This window comes from Ambystoma mexicanum, chromosome 4q (assembly GCF_040938575.1).
Source record: "Ambystoma mexicanum isolate Mex_15411 chromosome 4q, UKY_AmexF1_1, whole genome shotgun sequence".
Taxonomy (NCBI): domain Eukaryota; kingdom Metazoa; phylum Chordata; class Amphibia; order Caudata; family Ambystomatidae; genus Ambystoma; species Ambystoma mexicanum.
The window spans coordinates 519,584,567-519,604,153 of record NC_090928.1 but is presented as its reverse complement, the minus strand read 5'-3'; the positions used below and the strand labels follow the sequence as shown (position 1 = coordinate 519,604,153).

Below are 19,587 nucleotides of genomic sequence, written 5' to 3'. Positions count from 1 at the left end.
AGAGCAGTAGCCCCTGTCCTAGCTTTTGGCAGGCCCAACACATGGATCTCTTTCCACAAATAACGATTTAAAAGTTCCTCAATGTCTTGTAGTACAGTCCTCAGCCTCTCTGTAGGTTCTGTATGCCAAGTTTAAGTCTTTACAAAGATTCAATAGAGTTCCCTTTTCTCAGGAAAAACTATGCTTTCTTTCCACAATTCCACCATTGTTCACGTAATGCTTGCCAGTGTGCTTGTCTTGTTTTTAAACACGTGCACCCACCAGGTTTCTTTATTGTCCTAATTCTGTTTACTATATCTCATATCTTCAGGACTCCTCAAAGTCCTCTGGCCCTTTGATAGTCTTGCTTTGTCAGGGAATCAGAAGAATGTCTGCCTGTTTGGGGTTCCTGGGATCCCGTAACCTTTGCAGCTTTCCCAGCTTCGGATACTCTCAATGGCATTGCCCCCTTGGGAGCAGGTGCTTTTTTTCTTCTGCCCAGCAGTTGTCATACTTCTCACTTTGAGGTCCAATTTCTCCACTGCAGTGTGGCCGTGGCATCTGTTAATGGGCCCCAGGTCTCTTTACACTCTTTGTCTCTCTCCCAACCTTGGCTTCTTGGTCGTTCCAAACACCAGCCTTCACTAGAAAGACTCCCGATCAGCTCGCTTTCCACGCTACTGCCGGCTCAGCGGTCTAACATGGCTTTGCCCCTCCAGGACCTCTTCCAGTCAAGAGACTTGCCTCTGCGTACGATTCTCTTTCCTCCATTCCAAGTTCTTTGTTCTTTTATGTACATTATTGCAAACAAAAGGGGTGTGTTGCCATTGTTTGACTGTGGTGCTCAGGTGAGATTCAGCATTACCTGAAGCCAAAGAGATTTGAAAAATGTCACTATGCGATGAATCCAAAATAGTATCACAGATAAAAGGGTTTTGCTGTTGCTCTCTAACTCGGGAGTTCAACCGAGATCCAGTGTTACGTGAATTTAAGGAGATAGAAGTGTCACTGTTTGGTGGATTCAAAATGCGGTAATAACAATCTTTCCATTTCCCAAGTTGCCAGACAATGGACTCTGGGACAGAGAGTTTTTCAGAATGGGAGTCCTTGTCCCTGGGAGAGAAGTCACTCTCAGTGAGGACCCACTTGCGCAGAATCCTAGAACAGGCCTTGCTTAGAGGGTTCACCTCCCTAGCCTCAAGAGGAGTGGTTCCCCTATGGGGAGAAGGGACAAAAAGTACAAATGCATCACAGTTTCCAAAGTCAGCCATATCATTGCATTGTACGGCCCGGCATTACATGCACAACAAGCAGCAGTAGAAAAAGCAATTGTGACCTCTATAAAATTACTATCAACAATGCTGGGAATTCTGTGCATATTTCATGCTGTACTTCATACAGTGCATGCTACAATCGCGGCATTAAAGAGAGTTTAAAAGACTTGCACAACCAGACCCAATCATTCTCAAAGTGGATATTGATGCCTATGAAAAGTGGAGAGTGCATTCGATGAAAGCATGTGTAAGGTTGGAAAACCTGTTTCGAAAGGACAGCTTCATAATCTAGACAGATTTGGGAGGTGGTTGCACCACAACAATACATGCAATGTTCTACTACAGGTTAATAAGAGTTGAAATGGCAAGGGTAATTGCCACTTTCCCAAGGGGTTTTGAGGAATCACTGGCAATTACATACATGACGACTGGTAAGTCTAGACATGCCATCACAACACTATACAAAATGGGTTTGATATGGCGATCAACTTGCATGCTTAAAGCCAAAAGAACATATTGAAATGCCTGAATACAGAGACACGAAGAATGGAGGACATTTTGCTTTCAAGTAAAACAGAGATCTGAATTACAAACACAAACTGTAACAATGTAAGTTTCTCCACAAGGTATACCTGACTCCTGTGAAAATGTCACTGCTTGACTCAGCCACTGAGGGTAACGGTCCAAAATGTAAAGCTGATGAGGTGGGTTTTCTTCATCTTTTGTGGTACTGCCAAAGTGTGGCTGATTTCTGTGGCCAGATACAGACTACAGTACATGCAATAACTGAATATGAAATGACGCTGAACGCTTTGCAATGTTTATTTGGGTACATGGGTCGAATACCCAAGAGATTGCAAAGATTTGTAGGGATGGCAATGGTAATTGCTAAGAGACAGGATACCATACTGTTGGATGAGCCCTCTTACACAGACAAGTTAGGAGTGCTACAAGGACTTTATACGGTGCAATAATAAAGAGGATACACATAACAAACTGCTTGTGGTCAAGAGACTCCTGGACCGTTCTCCGTACACAATCTGTCCCTGATTATGTTGACCCTTTTTAAATGCTGCTGATGCAGGGATATTGGAGAAGAGATGCATGTTGAGTAGGAATGTAACTGTATGAAATGATGAACTCTACCGGCAAGCAACGCAGAGCTGTTTAAATCCTGAATGAGAGTATTACAGAAAGGGACAATGTTGGGGATTTCTAATGGCATCAATGGTTTGATTGACAATAAAAAGCAACATTGAGATATGCTAGTTAGTTTTTGTGATAGGTTTCATTACGCAGAAGTGGAATGGTTTATAAGAATAAAATTAATTTTAAAAGTAAAAAAAATAAAGGATAATATAAAAGAAATAAAGGAACTAATTGCACATGCTGATCTGTAATATGTTGGGGAATACGCCTACAAGTTTCAACACATAAAAACCTTATAAATTTAAGAAATTATTTTAAATTATTCCTACTCAAATGACTATTCAGAAAAAGATGTCGATAGAAACACAATTCATAAAACATATGGAATAATGATTACAAACCCACAAACATAAAAATAGTGAAGACAAGCTCATTTGTTCATTCAATCACCAGGCTAATGTGTCTGCTTCGTATTACCATCATCAAAAAATGTGTGCATAAAATGAACTAAAAACAAAACTTAATTCCCATCATCTAATAAGCACTGTTTCCCCATCATGTGATTAATGCTATTTCAAGATAATGCATAAGTCTACAAGACATGGTATAGTCACTAACATAAGATGCAAAAAAATGACGGCCTTCATTGTCGGAGGTAATAATATTTCAACAATGATCAAATCTATTTTGCTAGATCTGTTTCGTGTGCTCTGCAAGATATAAAAAATTAATGTGTTTCAATCGCTTCAGAGCAAAATAGGCCCATAAATCCTCCACAGACTTTTGCTTAAACTTCCCCAAAACATGTCAATAGTGAGTAGGTTGCATATCAGCCCAGAAATTCGTAAACACTTAGATAATGAATGGTTCCATGTTAAATACCCAGCCCGGACATCTGGATTAGTGAATTGAGCATGAGCCCTGTTCAATGGCTTGCTTACTTCACTAGTATCTCTCTGTACAAAGCCAATCTAAATTCATTTTTGAACATGATCTATACATTCTGTTTTAGATCTATATGCCATTGACGCAATCAAATTGTATGCATAACATATGTTTTATTTATGCTTAATAGAATCAATTTTCCTGACAAATTAAATTGTTCCATACAATGTAATAATGTACTTAATAGGACATGAAGTGACATGTCGGTCAACTACTGAGCTATCACGAATGCCAGCGTATACGCAATCTAGGCGCATCTCAACCAACAATAGGTACGGACTGACCCACTTTAAGTTCAAAAATATTATTTGCCACTGCAACTCAATATGTATAACCCGAACAGATCAGCCGAGTGTAAAAGGTGTCGCCATTCCCCTGCTGCCTTCATCCACATTGCGTGGTACTATAGGTCTGTGTATAAATCGGTCCATCTCTACAACATTCGTAAAATCAGATCCTCCCTCACCTTCCACGCTTCTAAACTCTTAATCTCCTACCTCATTTTCTCCAGTCTCTTCTACTGCTCTTCTCATCTCTTTGGACTCCCTTCCTCTTATCTGACCACCCTCAAATCCATTTACCACTCCTCCATCTGTACTCTCCGTCTCCTCGGTCCTTGTGACTATTTCCTCCTCGCTCTCTCACCATGGCTGGCTTCCCTTCCTCTCCCAACTTAAGTTTCAATTCCTCTGTCTGGCTTTCAAATCTCTCCATGACCTTGCTCCCCCCTACCTCTCCTCGTTTCTCTCATTTTACATTCTCTCCCGTTCTGTCCGCTCCGCTGACCTCTTCTTACTCACTGTACCCCCGTCATCATGTGCCTCTTCACGCTTACGTTCCTGTCAGCTCCTGGCCCCCCTACACTGAAACTCTTTACCTCTCTCAATCTGCTCCATCCCCACCTACTCCTCCTTCTGCACCGCCTTGAAAGCTCTCCTTCACTCCCCCCTTGACTTTCCTTCTTTCATCTCTTCTCCCATCTCCCCTGCCCCCCCTTTGTACCTCCCCCCTTCTCCTTCTCACACCCACTGGAATTTAAATCAGACAACTGAATTATTGTTGCCCTTCCCTGGACTATCCCCTCTTCCTTCCTTCCTTCTCACCCTTCCCTCGCCTCCTCCATCTAAGGAAACTGTTCTACATATTGTTACACTGGTTTGTCTCATGATTGTAAATATGCTTCGCCCATTATTGTACCTTGTTGTTATATTGTAAAGCACTTTGGATTAAAGCGCTATATAAACCTAATAAACATAAACATATGTTCTGGAGGATGGTCATTGAGGCAATGGGTGAGATGCTTGTAGTGCAGATTACGGATGAAACCCTGGCTTGGTTGTCATCAATTTCTGAAATAGAAGGTGACAGTATAAGAAAGTTTCTGGGGATGACGTCTTTTGTGGCCTGCTGTAACGCTCACCTGATTCCCACGGAGGCGCGGGTCTTGGCAGGAAGCTGTCTGTGACTCGAAAAGTGATGTGCAGGACTCGATTGGCTTCTGGGGTCGAACCTCTTCGCACTGTGTGTCGGACTCGAAGAGTGAGGTTTCTGCAGGTGAAAGAATATGGGGGTTAATGGTCTGGGTTGTTGAATGTCCCTCTCTCTCTCTCTTCCCAGCTTTTTCGTAGAGCCCCCAGGTCAACGTGCTCACCTTATATAGGTGAATGCTGGGCTCTCCATCTGCGTCTGGTGCAGGGTGCCATTGCCAGTTCCTTCACTGGTGAAACACAGGCCTCTTGAATTCAGAGGATGGTTACCGTCGTTATCTGCACGAGCGGTGAGTTTCTGGACACCTTTTTTCTTTATAGTCTTTACATGCGTGGCATGTTTATATGCAGACTCTGTATAATGCCTTTCCCTTATGTATTGCAGGGCTCTTGAGATGAAAGATGAAGAGAAGCGCTTGGAAGTTCGTAAGTATGGCAAGCGCTCTAGCTGTCTCTTTCCTTGCAGCTTAGTTCGTGTTAAAGAGACGCCGGAGAATTCGCAGGCGTTTTATTGCGACGAGCGTGATGAACGTCAGTAAATACCTGCTTAATGTCTTTTCTTTTGCCTTTCAGATGTTGGGTTGCAGGGCCGAAGTCCGCGGAATGCCAGTAAGTTGTTAACGATACTTTGGCCCTCATTACGACCTTGGCGGAGAACCATGGTGCTATTTGCACCATGGTCCATGGCGCTAAGTTGCCAACTCCGCCATGGTGGTTGGCGGACTTACCGCCCCATTCCGACCTTGGCGGGGCGGTAAGTCCCCAATCCCCATTTACCCTTCCCCATTCCCATTTTTGCCCCATAGGGCATAATGGGAGTGGGGAAGGCGTTAATTACGCCACCGTAAATTACGGTGGCGTAATTAACAACAAGGTCCCTTAGCGCCATGGATTTTAACGCCTGCAAAAAGCAGGCGTTAAAATCACCATGGCGCTACGGGAACTGGTACTCAGGCGGTAAGGGTCGGCGAAGTTTACGCCGGCGTAAACCCCTTACCGCCTGGGTCGTAATGAGGGCCTTTGTCTTCACAGGCGGCGATGCAGAACGAAGAAATCCGGAATTCACAGCGTGCCGGTAAGTATGGCAATGCTTTTGTTCTTGCAGGTGGAGATGCGGCGTGAAGAAACGGCCGCAGCCGATGGATCAGGTAAGTAAGCACTGCGTGTAAAGTTCGCCTTGCTAACCCTGTTGTTTCTGTTCTTTGCAGGTGCTGATGATGTCTGGATACTGAAATGGTAAGTTGGATTCTTGCAGGTCCAGGATCGGAAGAAGAAAGGCCGGAGCAGACTCGGTGAGCGTTCTGCTGCAGATGCAGGATAACGCGAAGCACGCTTCATCTATCAGGTGTGGTTTAAATAGCCTTGGAGTGATGAGGCGTCTTCTTCCACGGCCCCGCCTAGGTAAGAAAAGAGTTCCAGTTTCCAGAAGAGTTCCAGTGCTGTATCCAGGGAGTGGAGCTGCCCCACCCAGGTAAGAAAGTAGTTCCTGTTCTCAGATGGCTTCTAAGTGGCTGGTAAGTAAGCAGCATGGTCTGCTGCAGGTAAGTCCACCCAAGCATCTTCACACCTATTATGAGCCCGGCGCTTCCAGTGCCGGGACCAATGGTTTTGATGAGCCTGGTGCCACCGGCGCAAGGGCAAGGTCCAAAAGGTCCCAGTGGGGACCGGCGGTGTTTAGGATTAGGGTTAGGGGCCTGCTTCCAAGGACGTTGGGCTGGTCCTGGCTCCTTGGAAGCAGTGATCATGACACCTGCTCCCTGAAAGCTAGAGCATAGGGCAAGGGTCTGGTGCCCACATGCAAATACTGTCTGGGATACATGACGGGATGCAAGGAAAAAGCCACAATACGCAGCTTCGCTGCCCCCGAGTAGCAGGCCGATGCATGTATGGACGCCGCTCAGAGCGTATAGCGCTGCCAGGCAACACAAAGGTGATAATGATGGGTTGGGCAGTTATTGAGGTAAGTATTGGAAAGGGAGACATTGAAAATAAACCGGTGACCGGGAAACTGGGATTATGTATGCAGAGAGCTGGGATGCCCGGGGGGGACTCATGTCAGGTGGAGGGAGGATTCAGGCTAGGAGGGGGGAAGGTGGGAAGGAATATGGCATGTGTATAAAGTCAATGGGTACACTGTAATTGTTCTGTTTTTCTTAGAGATGGTTTGAAATGATAATAAAGTTGCAACAAAAAAATACTACTGAGCTATCACACTATTGACCTGTGTACTGAATGCAAGTCTTCAAAATCAGTTTAAATTGTATGCTCCCTATGTGTGTTCTAACTTGATGAAGCGTCTTGGCTTCTTTTGAATTGCACATGTTCAACACACTAAATGTGGAAATAAACATTGATGTTCAAACTACAGTGTCCTCTCCATGAGAACTCTTCTGCTGCATGTTCAAGTACTATTCTTAGACTACTGTAACGTATAGATATTGCAACATTTGTGAATTGAAAAGCACTGTATATTGCTTAAAGCAGCTGTCCCATTGACAATAATTTTGACAAAGAAGCTCCCATAGGCTGCAAAAATGAAGTTGTCAATGTTTTTAAAACATTTCCTTTAATACCCAAGCAAATTGGCATTTGCTCAAGAATATCAAACATTTCTGCAAGTACCTGACTTGCCCACAAGGGCAGTCCTGCCACACAAATTATTGGAGAATTGATGGGTATGGAAGACTCATCAAAATCGCAAACCCAGCTAGTATACTGCATCACTGTGATTACAGTGTTCTACATTTGCCTCCTGCGACATCCTGTGTGGGCCGCTGCTGGCATCATGTTGGGGCTTTTTGGGTCTCCCTTGCTGGAACCAAAGCAAAACGTTCAAATGAAAAGCTACAGCATTCTAGACGTAGCTAGAAAAGTACAAAATAATACCTGCTGTTTTACTTATTTAAAAAGGTTGAGAAATTATAATGGGTTACGAAATAGAACAGACATTTTTTTTTTACCTTTGCCTCGCTGTTTTTTCTCCTTCTGTTCACTGAGTTTATCCAATGGTAAATTTGCCATATCAACTCCATAGACAGTTCTTGCTAAAACAGCTGTTAGGGAGTCCATGATTTTTGACCACTCAGTTATCAACTCTTCCCATTCAGTCAGAGAAGACAGCACACAAAGCAGTTCATCCCAGAGTTCCCGTGAAATATACACACTCAGATTTGCTTGTATCCAGGCCACAATTAGAGTCTACAAGAAAATAAGATTTAATTAACAAAGATGTTCAAATGAAGGCAAATTAACATATCTCCAGAACACATTTCCTGATCTCCAACATACTCCATTAACAGCAACAAAAGAAAACACAAATGTTAATGATTTTCTCAGGAAGACACTTGGCTGTCAGTTGCAGAGAACTTCAGTTCTCCTTGCCAAGTCATTGTGCAAGGTGTGGTAGGGCAGCACTGATATAAACTTACCCTACACCGACACATGGTTGGTGAGGCTTGAACTGAGCACAAAATGCATACCGACCCCACTACCTGAAAGATCACCAATTCTAAAATTATCGGTTTAGCCCACCCATGGAGATAAAATGGGGTTGGGGGAGGGGGGGGGGGGGTGTTGGTGGACCAGAAGTGGTTATGTGTACACCCAAAAGAGGCACACACAACACTGCAGGCTAGCACTGCCTTACACCATTCAACGTATAAGAGACCAGAAGGTGCGAGCGGCAACAACCCTCCAGCATCCTAGGACTCTTCAAATAGTGTGTGACAACCACGGAAAGGATTCACGCAGTGGTGGTTAGTGGCATTTTTTTAAGTGGAGGGTTGTGAATCGCAAGTATGAGAGAGCGACCAAGCATAGCAATGGAACCCACACCAACAAAAGAGGGTTTTGGGGAGAAAATATTTTGAATAATGGGTTAAAATTGTGCATTATACAGCACACCTTCTGTGAAAAGTTGAGTAAAAATCAAGACGGCTTGTAACCGGTTTTGTTAGGACAACATGAAAAAATGCAATAGATGCAAGTCACCAACAGTGCATAGCAACATTTCCCAGTGCATTTTCATAATGCGGTTTCCCACAATATATGCTAGTATATAAAAAAAAAAAATCACATTGGCTGTATCATATTTCTATATTTCTATGCTGGCTGCACCAATATATGCCAGTTTTCCATCATAAGAATATACTCCTGTATGGCAAAAAAAGTGTGGGTTGGGCAGTCCGGGTGGGTAGTGCGCGTGGGTTATAACTCTTTGACAAAAAGACCATTCTATATCTATTATGGACAGCTGCAGTCACAGGTGTGTAAAGGTAATGCCCCGACCTAATACACGATTAAGAGTAACCAAACAAGGGTAACCAGACAGCTGCGCTTGTCCAAGCTGAAGTATATAGAAATGTATTGGTATTCTCCCATGATAAGCTATTGGTATTCACACACATTGATAATCAAGGCCTTGCCCTAACCGACACGTGTTTCGACCATCTTTGGTCTTTCTCAAGGCTATACAATGGCAAGTATCATAGTAATAATAAGACCCCTTTCACATAGCTAAACATGTTGTACTTAGACCACAACAACAAAAGATAACATGGTAGTAGCAATAATATTAAAATTCCAATCGGTTGTCATTGAAAAAAAGGACAAAGAATAGGGTATGTATGAGAAGAGGGAAAAGGGTGAATGGAGAAAGACAAAGAAGAGAGAAAATGTTAGTCTCATGCATTGATCGTAGGCCAAATTAACACAAATGGTGCGAACCACACCATGAGCCATTCTAATAATACCAATATGATCATTAGTTAGTACACAATGTAGTGAGTCCCACAAGTCGCTCCCGAGCAGTGTGTCACCCCAACACTAATGAAGTGACAAAAACTAGCAATATACTGTCATTGTGACTTCTATGTACAGGACCCTCATGTTCTGATAGTGTTACCATTTGGTTGATTAAATACCAGTTGATTATCCTTGTGCGTTACCCATGCGTGAGGAGTAATCTGAACGTTATGGATTATTGCAATCCGCTCAGAGTATGTCTCACCGTATTTATGGCACCATGCGTTGTATCAGTCTAGGCTTGAAAGTTAGCGTTATGGATACATTTATACTCTGTAGGATAAGTATTAAAATAAAAGGTCACTCATCTCCTGATTTTCTAAGCATCGGTTGATTGTAATATTGACTACTCACCAAGTCTCTATTGTACCAATAGTAAGTTGCTTTATAAAGTCTCACTGTTGATTACAGTTTGTTGTGGTTTAGTGCTGCAAAAATAGAGATCCCGGGATAGAAGTATATGTATAACATTAAGAGAATGAACTAAGTTTTCTGTTTAAAAATGTTCCCCTAATTAGAGCTAACTCACCAATGAAAATCTGATAAGAGGATGCCTTGTCAGGGTCATCCTTTCCCCTTTCCGCGTTCGTATAACACGTGCGTTTACACAGTAGGTGCCATCTTGATTGACGTTATATATGAGTCAGTGACGTCACATATAGGTTCTGTGTGAAACGTAAATAAACAACTTCACTGGAAACCTACTGTGCACCTTTTGAAAATCTCTGCTTGCAGTGTCTCGTGCCAGTCTGGTACTAGTGCATGTAAAAGTTTGAACATCCCTTGTTTCTGTGTGGGTGCTATGATTGAGGTGTATTATAAATACTGCATGTGTTTCTTATTATTTATTTATTTTTATTTGTTTATTTGTATTGCGCCGAACTGCTTGCAAGCATCGGGGCGCACACGTGAAGACACGGACAGACGATAGAAAACAAAAACAGTAGACGGGACGATTCAGTGCAAAGAGGGATTAAGGCAGCAGTAGACGGAGAATCTTATCTAGGATTACTTAAAGAGCATGGTTTTAGGTTTTTTGCGGAATGAGTATAGATTAGTTTCCAGTCCGAGACATGTTGGTAGTTTGTTCCAGAAAGCTGCCGCACGGGTGGGGAAGGATCTTCCTAGACCTAGTTCTTTTTTTAATTTAGGAGTTGTTATCAAACCCTTGGCTTCAGATCTTAATGTTCTGGTTGGGTTGTAGGGTGTAAGTTTGGTCTTAACATAGGCAGGTGCTTTTCCATAAAGGCATTTATGGGTTAGACACAAGGACTTGAATTGTACGCTGTCTTCCATTTTCAACCAATGTAGGTCGCGTCTAGATTCGCCAATATGATCTCCCCTTGATTTTTGTTTGAGAACTCTTATCGCCTGATTTTGAATCAGTTGGTACTTGTGTAAGCTTTGCTTGCTGGCACCAGCAAGGAGAGTGTTACCATAGTCCAAACGCGATAAAATGGTGGCTCTGGCAATAGTGGCGCAATTCTTTTCATGGAGAAGGGATCTGATTGCTTTGAGGAGTCTAATTAGTAGTTGCAGTTTTTGCTGACATACATAGCTTGAGCATCTGCGTTAAGTGTAGCTTCCAGCATCATGCCAAGTGTTTTAACCTTACCAACTACTTCAATGGAAGATTCCTTGATTTGAAATGCCTTTTAGTCAGATGTCAGTTTAGCACGCGCCTGGGTGGATCCAAATACCATTAACTCAGTCTTGTTGCTGTTAAGGCACATCCAGTTATTGTTCATCCACTCTTCGATATTCTTGTAGAGGGTGTTCAATGTAATACTGTCCTTAACATAATCACCGCTCAATTCCATAACTAGCTGGGTGTTGTCAGCATAGTTAGTAAAAAACACTTGAAGTTGTTGTAGTAATTCACACAGGAGGCGTATGTAGATATTAAAGAGAAGAGGTGAGAGGCTAGCTCCTTGAGGAACTCCGCACGAGATGTCATGTTCGGTTGAGAATTTGTCTCCCCAGTGGACACGTGAAATTCTATTCTCAAGGAAGGAGGTGAGCCAGCTTATTGCTTCATTGGAGCAATTTGCAGTTTTGGCTAGTGCTTGTTGTAGTAGCTGGTGGTCTAACAGGTCAAACGCGGCACTAAGGTCTAAAAGCACTAGTAAACCGGTTTTGCCCTTGTCCATGATTTCCAGCATTTTCGTTTGTAAATCTAGCATTGCTGTCTCTGTGCTATGAACGGCTCTAAAGCCGGATTGCTGTGGATGTAGTAACTCGTTTTTATCTACATATTCCTGTAGTTGAGCTGTAGCGATTTTATCTATGACCTTAAGGGTGAAGTTGCAATTCGTAATGGGCCTCAAGTTGTTAGGGTCACGTTGGTCTAAGTTGTTTTTTTTTTATAAGTGGGGTAGTGGAGACTTTTTTTTATATTAACTGGCACTATTTTGTCTCGGAAAGATGAATTTACAATTTTTGTAAATAAAGGAGCGAAAATGTCAGGATGTTCAAGTATAATTTTAGGTGGAAGCTTGTTTTCCGCGCAGGACGATGATTTCATAGAAGCAAGTGTTTTTTTCACGGTATCGATGGAAATTTGTTGGAATTTCTTTTTCTCCTTGTCAGTCATCAATTCGACTGTAGTGTTAGGTTGGGGCTTGGTCTCAAGGGCAGATGCAATTCGTTCTCTCGCTTTGGTGATTTTATTAGCGAACGCTATCTGAGTGTTTTCACATTCTAGTCCGGAAGGATTGAAATTGGGGACCAGGGCCTGAGGATTGTCAATTGATTTCAGTATGTCAAAGAATTTACTTGCTGAACTTGCGGATGCTTCAATTTGACTATTGAAGTAGTTCCTTTTTGCTTCCTTAATGCTGTTCTTATATGATTTTTCTAGTGACTTCCAACTGATCTTATTGTCGTCAGTTGTTTTTTATTGCCATTGTATTTCTCTAAGGTTTTTTTTCCTTTTTTAGGTTAGTCAGTTCTGGTGTGTACCATTTTTGATGGTTGGAATTGGGCCTGACTGTTTTTTCGCAATTGGGTGCTTTTTGGTTTATCAAACTTAGCATCTGATGGTCATATTTGCTTATGATGGTGTCACAGGAGTCCGTTTCCTTGATGTCGGCCAGAATACTGTTAACGCAGGATTGTAGATCAGTGCTTTCAATATTTTTAAAGTTTCTTGAGTGAACTTTCTTGTCGTCGTTAGCAGGTTTTTTTGCTAACTGAGGGATCAGTAGATTAAAAACTACTCTAAAACTAGTAGTAGTAACATTGTTTGTTTCGATGCTGTTAGAAATAACCCAGTTCAATTGGTGACCATTGGTCATGGTAGGATCATGGTTTAATACATTAAACTGGATTTTTTGAAGATTTCTTTCAAGATGGATTGCTTCTTTGTCTTTGGAATCACCGCACCATCGATTCAAATCTCCAAGGATAATTGTAGATTTGTTTTGTCCTATTAGAGAGTTGGCGTGGTGTATGAGTTCGTCATTGAACTCAATCGAGTGAGGGTGGTCTGTAGACAAGTAGGAAATTAATACAGTTGTTTGTAGGACAATATTTAAGGTGTAAGGTTTCACAACCGGAACATACTGTAGTCGTGGGGAACACAGGTATGGAGTCTTGTGATATTATGGCTACCCCATTCCCTTACCCCCGGTCTCTGTTGGTGAAATGGATTTTGTAGCCTGTGGGGACTGCTATAGAGCATGTAGGACCTATTGGGTCCTGTAGCCATGTCTCTGTAATGCACATAATGTCTATGACTTCTGACAGTATTAGGTCATGGACACATTGAGCATGATTGTTAAGAGATTGTGTGTTCAGTAGACATACTTTTAAGTCATTCAAATTGGGGGAGGACAGAGTTTTCTCATTTAATTTGTGAGTGTTTTGCGCCTTTATCTTTTAATTGGTGGTATGCGCTTTAGTAGGAGGGGTCCGAGTCGGACTGGTGTCATTGGTGGAGTCCTGATCAGTGCATGCCAGTTTGCTATCAAGTTTGTCAAGGATCTCTAGCATGTGTGCATGTATAGATTCAGTTTTTTGCAGCTCTTGTAGCTTTGAAAAGAGTACATTTACTTTAGTAAAACCCATTCTTACCGGAGATTAGAGCTTGATGTTAAGGAGCCTAGTAGATGCAGAGTTTCTGGCCGAGAGCGACGGGCTCGGCGTGGACCGGCGCAAACCGGCTTGCCTCAGAAGCGCCAGACGTTTCTGTAAGTAGGCAGTGAGTGCTCCTGGGAACTGTAGTTCCCGTTTGGTAACGTGCACACAAGATGCACACAAGATTTAAATTACGAGTGCTTGCTCGTTGCACAGAAGTATCCAAAACACAGTTAGCAGTAATACAATTCAAACACACAATACGAAGTGACAGTATTGAAGAATAAAAGTAAATTCTGCACGGCAGAGGCAATTTAGTCAAAATGTCATGCTAACACACGGAATGAGTGGAATATGCTGTTAGCTCTCTAGCTTTCTAGTTTCTCCTTTCTTCCCACCCTGAACTGAAAAGGGACTGACCTTATTAAACAAAAGTGCACCTCAATGATAATTAAAGTGCTAATCACACAGAGATAGTGTAATAAGTAATTGTAATTGTTATAAATATTAATGAAAATCATGGTTTACGGGGTCCTGCACCTGTCCATTGCGAGCGCATGAAAATACATTAGCAATCCTAGTTTCAATGCGGGTGCTGGAGTAATGATATATTATAATGCATCCTGCGTGTCTTGCCTCTTATTTATAATAGCACATGTTGTGGAGAATTCCAGTGCTAATCACACAAAAAGATAGCACGATCATGAAAATATAATAGGTAATTGTGAAAATATAATAGGTAATTGTAAAAACTAAGTGTCAAAATCACTGTTTACGATGTCCCGCAAGCGTATGGGAAAGCATGAGCAGCCTTCGCTGCTGTGCATGAACTGAGATTGAGAACTACTGTAATACAAACAGTGTGTCTTTTCTCTTGATTATAATAGTGTATCTCATGCAGAATTAAAGTGCTAATCACTGGAAGCAATGGAGTCATCTTCAACATGTAATAGGTAAGTAATTGGTTATCATCTAAACCGCCCATTTAGTTAATAAAGTAATTAGTTGGCTGTGATGGCATCTGTTAGAGGCAAAGGCTAACAGGGGTTCTCATGAAGATGGTGGCCATTATTAGTCATGTAAATTATGGATATTTGCACTAATGAATATGAAAGTAATGAAGCACACATGATAAAGCATTCAACATCCTCATTGCACATTTTACAAGTATATTACATTTCTATGCTAACATGATTAATGGAGGTCTCAAACCATGGAGCAGACTGAAATCCATAACAAGCACACATCCTTGTAATCTTCATTTGTTGGCATACTACTGGGTTTCCAAAATGTAGTCTCCCAATGAGAGATCAATTCAGAATCTATCCATTATAGGAACACATTCATCTCGTGTTCCTTATCGAGTCCAAGATAGGTGCTCATTAATTTGCAAATCAGCTTGGATTCCATTTGGCGCAACCAAAGTCTCTGATCTCCACCTCTTTTTCCACCGTCAAATACATTTCATATCTTTCCTGTCATCCATTTGAGGGTTTTCTTGATAATTGGCCAATGGCAATCTTGGATCGGATTTGTTCAAGCTTGACATATGTTCGCAAATCCGTGTGCGCAACTCACGGATTGTGCTCCCAACATAAATAATCTGGCATATGCAAACAATAGCATGAACAACAAACTTTGTGCTGCAATTGATAAAGCTTTTGATTTGTACCTGTAAGTCCCCATGAGTCACAAACAAATCAGTGTTGGAATGGGCATACTTGCACATGCTACAGTTCCCACATTTAAAAAAATCCATTGTTCAATGGTTTCAGCCAATCTGTACCCCTTAATGCTCTATCATCAATCTCTCTAAAAAAGAATGGACTCAACTTGTTCCTAACTGTAGGTGCTCTCTTTAGATACAACACAATTACTCAAATCAGAAGCCAATATCTCTTGACCATGTGGTATAATAGATTACTATCTTTGTAGTATTGCGTAATATTAAATCTTGTATGGTGCTGATCTCTTGTCTTCATGGGCTAAAATTGTGCATTATACATCACACTTTGTGGAATATTGAGTAAAAATCCAGACAGTTTCTAATCGATTTTGTAGGGTAACATAAAAAAAATGCAATTGATGCAAGTCATCAACAGTGCACAGGAACATTTCCATGATGCCTTGTCCCACAATATATGCTAGTATAAAAAAACGTTTTCACACTTGCTGTATCATACATTTCTATGCTGGCTGCAGCAATATATGTCGGTTTCCATTATAAGAATAGACTCATGTTTGCTTTGCACATAATGCCCTTAATGAAACTATGAGAAAACCTATCCAAGCTGTGTCTGCCAACATACTCATCTAAAAACATACTTCTGTTGACTTTGTCATTAAAATGCTGTGCCAAATTAAGAGAACATGCCCAAACTGGCTGTTCCAATATAGGCCAGTCTGGCCGCGTAATAACACTTACGTTTGCCTCATCATAAATGACGCAAAATAAATCCCCTGCCACAGTAAGATCCAGATCTACTGGCTGCACCGAAATGCCAGTCTAGTCATGTGACATCACTTATGCTTGCTTCATCCTAGTTGAGATCTGCCCCCCCCCACCCCTATCCAAATCAGCACCCTGGGCAAGGGCAAATACAACCACACACACACACACACACACACACACACACACACACACACACACCATTGACTCGCCCATTCATGCACGCACCCAAAAATCCATGTATCATTCACATGCATACAGACAGACAATTTTGCTCTTACCTTCAGCCCCGGTCTGGGTGCTAGTGCTCACTGCAAGGAAGATTTCCATGAAGCAGCCCTCTCTGGCTCCCACACACAAGGGAAGGGCCCTGTCCCCCATTATGGACAAGCTGAACCATGGTCCAACCACAAGTAAATACATTAAGTAGGAATCCAGATGAACGCATGCCTTCAGGTAAATTTGTAATTAAATTACTCATGCTTCCACCAGAGGCTAACACAACATGGCTTTAGTTGAAATCTTGAGGCGACTGGAAAACAGTAAGTCATGAGACAATCTAGAAGGTGAAAGGAGTAGGTGTCAGGAAGATGAGACTTGTCAACCTGGGTTTCCAAAGGGGCCATGAGAAGATAATTGCAACCCCATGAACACGGGAAGTAGCTACTGCACCTCCATGAAGAAGAAATTCAGCTAATAGATATAAAGTCAATAGCACATATTAAATGTTTGACAAAGTTGTAGGCATGTTGTGGAAAACAGACTGAAAATACAGTTGGCCTGGGTGATGAAAAGAACATGTCCATCATATTTCCAATGTGAGTGCAAGCATTCACTGATTCTGCACTTAAGTGGTGTGATCGGCAGAATACCAACCTTTAAAATCAGTCTAGATATTGTGTGACAAAGTGTGAAGGCATCATGAAGCAAGACACAGACAACAGATTGAAATTTCTAATCAGAAGTTTCATTTTACTTAAATGTCAGGATGGAGTTAGGCCTAACATGCATACTAGGGTGGAATTACCCTACCTAAAGAAAACCAAGGACAGTGGGTCAGTAAGTTCAAATCAAAAGTCTGTTTCCAAAACCTATACTTGCTCGCACAACTAACTTTATACAACGTGTATTCTGCTGATGTACCCGGCGAAACTGATAGTGTATCATAAAAACAAGGCTCTGTTCTTTGAGACCCCAGAAGACGCAACAGAGTGGTTGGATGGTCAAAACTGCCCGTTGGGAGCAGACAGCCAGGAGGAGGACTGAACGGAGAAGTGAGGTGTGATCCCGAAGCCGAGATGATGTATACACCGAGACATTGGGACTTGAATATAAGATAGGGCAGGATAGAATTGGAAGTAATGGGCTACGGGCTGAGCATGTAGTATTGTAGTATTGAATGTTTATAACATAATGTGGCAAAATAGGAGACACAATGGGCTCACTCTTATACCCATATAGATAGGATAGTTGGGTTGCCGGTAGTGTGGTAACCCCCTGCTGTGTCGCTAGTATCGGCACTGCCGAATAGGTACTAAATGAGGGCAAGCCTGAGATCCAGGGATGGAGCTGGGCAACAGTTGGGAACGGGAAGGGTGGGGGCTGGGAAGGGAGTTGGACGGTGTGCTGTGGTTTTAATGAAAGAACAAACTTATATCCATGCACCAAAGCGCAAGACACAGAGGGCGAAAAGGGAAAAGAGTGGAAATGGGTACAGATAAAGATGGGGGACCTCAAGATAGTTAACTGGAACGTCAGGGGACTAAACAGTTACCTCAAAAGAAACAGAATTATGACGTACCTGAGGAGGCAGAAAATAGGTATTTCTTTATTACAAGAAATCCATCTCACAAAAGAAAAACAAGAGGTGATTGGGAAAAAATGGAAAGGAATCACAGTGGGAGCAGCATATTCTGCATACGCTAGAGGGGTGGGGGGAATCACCTGGGTGGCACCACACGTCTCTTTTCAGCTGCTACAATCAGCGGTGGAGCCAGATGGGAGGATGGTGACGATACGAGGACTAATAGAAAACAGGGAGGTGTGCATTATTAACACGTACGCCCCGAACCAGGACACCGTAGCCTATTTTAAGACCCTATACAACAAAATAACCCCATACTTGGGGGGCGCGATTATATGGGGAGGAGACTTTAACTGTATGCTAAATCCAAGAATGGACAGGACAGATGGGAAATTGGACAAACCCACCCCAGCAGCCAGAACCTTGCAGACCCTGCTGAAAGACTAAGCTAGAAGACATGTGGAGGTTACACCACCCAGACGATAGAAATTACTCACACTACTCAGCCGCACATAATCTGTACACACGGCTAGATTACATGTTTGCCTCCCCGGATATGATAGGAGAGATAGCACAGAAAGAATATAGAGCGAGAATCCTCTCAGACCACGCACCACTGGTTTTAACATGTAAACATAAAGCCCCCAGAGCTAGAATCCTTATGTGGCGGCTGAGAGCCGAAGCATTAGACAGGGTTTAGAGAAGACTTCAGAAAGGAGATTGTGGAATACTTTGTAAACAATACTGGAAGCGTGAAATCGGTAGGCACCCTATGGGAGGCTTTTAAAGTAGTGGTGGTAAGGGGAGCAGCGATAGCCAAATCCAAAGGACTGCAAGGGGGAATACTGCAAGAACTGAGAGAGGCAGAGGAGAAGCTTGAGGGAGTCACGCGCAGTGAGGTTGACTCCTTAAATAAGGCAGACATAATAAACCATATACAGCAATCATGCGAGACACCCTGGGAAAGGCTATGCAATTTAAATTAAGAGAAATACATAGAGAGGCAACACGCCGGCGGAGATAAGCCGGGACGGCTGCTAGCATGGCAGTACAAAAGTGAAACACCAAGACCAACGATTAGTGCGATTCAAGGAGAGGGAGGACAGGCTCTTGATACCCAGGAAGGAGTGAATGAAGGGTTTTTCGAGTTTTACGGATTATTGTATGGAGATGCAGACGAATGGAACGATAGCAAGATAGTGGAAATATTAGAAGACATTGGCCTGCCAAAATTGAGTGCTGAAGAAAGAGAACTTAGACGCCCCTGTCACAATAGAGTAATTAGAAGCAGTGGTCAAGGAATTGCCCACTTGCAAGGCCCCGGGCTCAGATGGACTTCCTAACGAGCTCTATAAAACACATAAGACAGAAGTGCTTCGCCACTACTGGCCATGTTAAATGAAGCTTTCGAAGTTGGGACGCTGCCAGAGTCCCTAAAGGAAGCGATAATCATTCAGATTCTGAAACCTGGCAAGCCGAGCATGGAGCGTGGATCGTACAGACCGCTTTCCTTGCTGAACCAGGATAGTAAAATACTCACGGCTGTGCTGGCTGGGAGACTGAAAAGGGTTATAAGCAAACATACATCCTGATAAAACTGGATATGTCCCACATAGAAAT

At 42.5% G+C, this 19,587-nt stretch overlaps 1 protein-coding gene across 4 annotated transcripts in view; it reads right to left on the bottom strand.

Moving 5' to 3' along the window:
• RALGAPA2 (Ral GTPase activating protein catalytic subunit alpha 2) overlaps positions 1–19,587 on the bottom strand; it is a 3,672,963-nt gene that overhangs the window by 2,392,854 nt on the left and 1,260,522 nt on the right. For all 4 annotated transcript variants that reach the window (XM_069608069.1, XM_069608071.1, XM_069608070.1 and 1 more), the window contains exon 15: positions 7,795–8,032. In XM_069608069.1, coding sequence (XP_069464170.1) covers positions 7,795–8,032 — 238 coding nt within the window. The remainder of the gene's footprint in view (positions 1–7,794; positions 8,033–19,587) is intronic.